The 2,894-nt window shown below is 29.1% G+C and overlaps 1 protein-coding gene across 1 annotated transcript; it reads right to left on the reverse strand.

Moving 5' to 3' along the window:
• Positions 1-219: 219 nt before the first annotated feature.
• Positions 220-2,499, reverse strand: LOC108684034 (luciferin 4-monooxygenase-like; the record flags this gene model as incomplete). The annotated part of the gene is given in 8 exon segments (XM_018204000.1): positions 220-359; positions 446-681; positions 761-1,009; positions 1,080-1,269; positions 1,339-1,844; positions 1,933-2,137; positions 2,289-2,402; positions 2,488-2,499. Coding segments are annotated over 8 exon segments (1,652 nt in total), but the record flags the coding sequence as incomplete, so codon positions are not given.
• Positions 2,500-2,894: the final 395 nt, after the last annotated feature.

A 2,894-nucleotide genomic window follows, 5' to 3' on the forward strand; every position in this document is an offset into this window, starting at 1 on the left:
AGGAATAAATTGAAAAATATTTATACAATAATAATAAATGTTAATTTTGTTAAATAATCTTTTAATGAGGAAAGTTAAATTATTTGATTATTTACAGTCTATTTATTAAAACGATATTTGTTGATTTTTAAATACTTTGTTTATAAAATCATTCACTAAAATGTTTTTTAATTAAAAGGTAATAAATATACTGTAACGTTTAATTCGATAGCCAGTTACTATATGCCGGTAACTAGCATTCGATCGATTTTTCCATTGGGAAGATGTGGTATGTGTCTCTTGAAGTGCAAGCCTCCGCGCAGTTGGTAGATCTCAGGCAAATTGTTTGCTACAAATGTTATCAATTCCTCTTTCGTCACCTAAAACACAATAAATTGAACTTCCGATAAAAAGGATCCGATAAAAATTCATTCGATTTTACAAAAAAAATCAGTCAGATTTCAACCTCTGCTCCGCATTCTTTTTTAACATAAGCTATAGGATGTTGGCCATTAGTAGTATGTGGTATAGATCGTACAACGACTTCTGACACTGCTGGATGTTGTAGTAATGTATTCTCAATTCTTGTAGGTGAGAGATAGAATATTCTATATTTAATAAGATCCTTTACTTTATCGATGAGATAGATTTCGCCATCCTTTTCATAATAGCCGTAATCTCCGGTACAGCACCATTTGTTAACTGAAATCATGTGATATGATTATGTTTTTTTAAAATTTGTAACATTTGTAAACCAGTATATTAGAAAAGTTATACTGACAATATACATTATATTCATCCTTGCCAATTGTATTTTCTTTCGCTTTATAGTTGTAACAATTTTGCAATTCGCACGTCTGAGGAGAGCAACATTTGCATATGAATTTGTACCAGATCGTGCCTGCTTTGTTTGAACCAATTGCTTTTTTCGATTCCATATCAAGAACCATTAATTGAACATTTTTAGCCACATAACCGATCGATCCGAACCGTTGATTATTTCGTTGATAAGCCACAATTATGCATAATTCTGCTATACCTTAAAAATGTAATGATTATTAATTTTAGATAATGCATTTCTATCATTAATAATTGGTTACAATTGTACATACTATATACTTGAATGATAGAAACATTTATAAATTTTTCGCTAAGTTTTTCTTGAGCATCACTGAAATTGATGGCTGAATCATCGATTACTAATTGCTTCAAAGAAGAGATATCATACATATGGATATCGGTATAAAACATTTGGTTGCGCATCTTGCTTTCAAAAAATACCCACGATACCTGTAACATTTGTTGTGTAAATATCATATATTTTATTCATTTTCGAAGCAAGATTGATTTTTATGTTACCTTGTACTTTTCTATCGTTTCGTACATATTTTTATCACTGAATTTCGAACACTTGATCACTGTCACATATGAAATTATACAACGAACGGTCAAGATCACACCATAACTCCAATTTAAAGATGCATACCATAGACCAATGTTACCGGAAGATATTACGGGTACTTCCTGATTCGATGGATATGTAAATGCAAAATAACGAATATATACTTTACTATCAGAATAACTTGTTGTACTGGGAGAAAACATTATCGCTACAATATCCAGTGGTTCCATCTTCGCGCAGGAAAATTCATCGATTTTAGTTTTTTCAAAATCGTTGTTCAAAATTGATTCGAGAGAATCTACACCTTCAATTTTATCAAAAGTTATGATTTTTGGAGGATTCATGTTTTTTCTGTTATAATTCATGTATTCCATAGCTGATTTGAGTTGGCTGTAATTGTCACTATCGATGAAAATAATATTTGGTTCATATTCTATCAGAAAATACGTAATACGTATCCTATCTAAAATGATTTATTATTCAGTAAAAAAAATATACAGATATGAACGTTAAAATAAGTTATGCTGAATTTTAGGAAAAAATTAATGTACCGTTCATGTTCTTTTCATCCCACGTATTGATAGTAGCACCGATATATAAACTCGCTAAAAATGGTATATATTCGAGCATTTTATAACGTGTGCATATTGTTATTACGATATTTTTATAGCATGATTGTTTTAACCACAATGCACATTTAACGCTGTTCTCTCGCATCTGCTGGTATGTAATTTGCTCTTCCGTCACTGCATTTATCTACAAGACGTATTAATTGCATAATATTAAAAATATTGATATTATGTCTTGACAGTAAAAGATATTACTATTTATAAAAATGCTTTTTACTATTTATAAAAATGCTTGACGTAATGATATGTGACAATATAAGAATAAACTTTTTTGTTACCTGACCGACAAAATCCGGCCTAGATTTAAATGCGCTCAAAATCATATTTCCAATATTTATATTATGAAGTATTTCTTCTTTCCCAGACAAAACGTTCATTTCTTTGTTGGACTCCTAAAAGATGCACAATATGGTTGTTAGTATGATTTATATTTTTACTAATATCTATAATGGATTTTATTATGTATATATCTGTTACCTTAGATGCCATGTCACTATTAATTCTTTAAATTAATAATAATACTGACAGTATTTTTTGACAGAAATATATTGAATAGCTCTTCTTGTCGCAAGAAATATTAAGTCTAATATTTATTTTTGTATCTTTATGATATAACGTTATGATTAAATGTTAATCGAATTTGTTTTATTTGAATATGTCCTTCTAATCAAGTTGTGTGTAGTTGATCATCACAATGTTTTTATTTCGGTTTTGAATTTTATTTTTATATTCGTCTCTCTCTCTCTCTCTCTCTCTCTCTCTCTCTCTCTCTCTCTCGTAGCCGATTAATTTTCTAAATTATTTAAATTTGATTTATGCTATTAATTGAATACGTCTTGTCACTTATAGTTCCGAAATTTTATTTCACTGAAAAATAAAAATCC

The sequence above is a fragment of the Atta colombica genome, unplaced genomic scaffold, assembly GCF_001594045.1.
Source record: "Atta colombica isolate Treedump-2 unplaced genomic scaffold, Acol1.0 C766215, whole genome shotgun sequence".
NCBI lineage: Eukaryota > Metazoa > Arthropoda > Insecta > Hymenoptera > Formicidae > Atta > Atta colombica.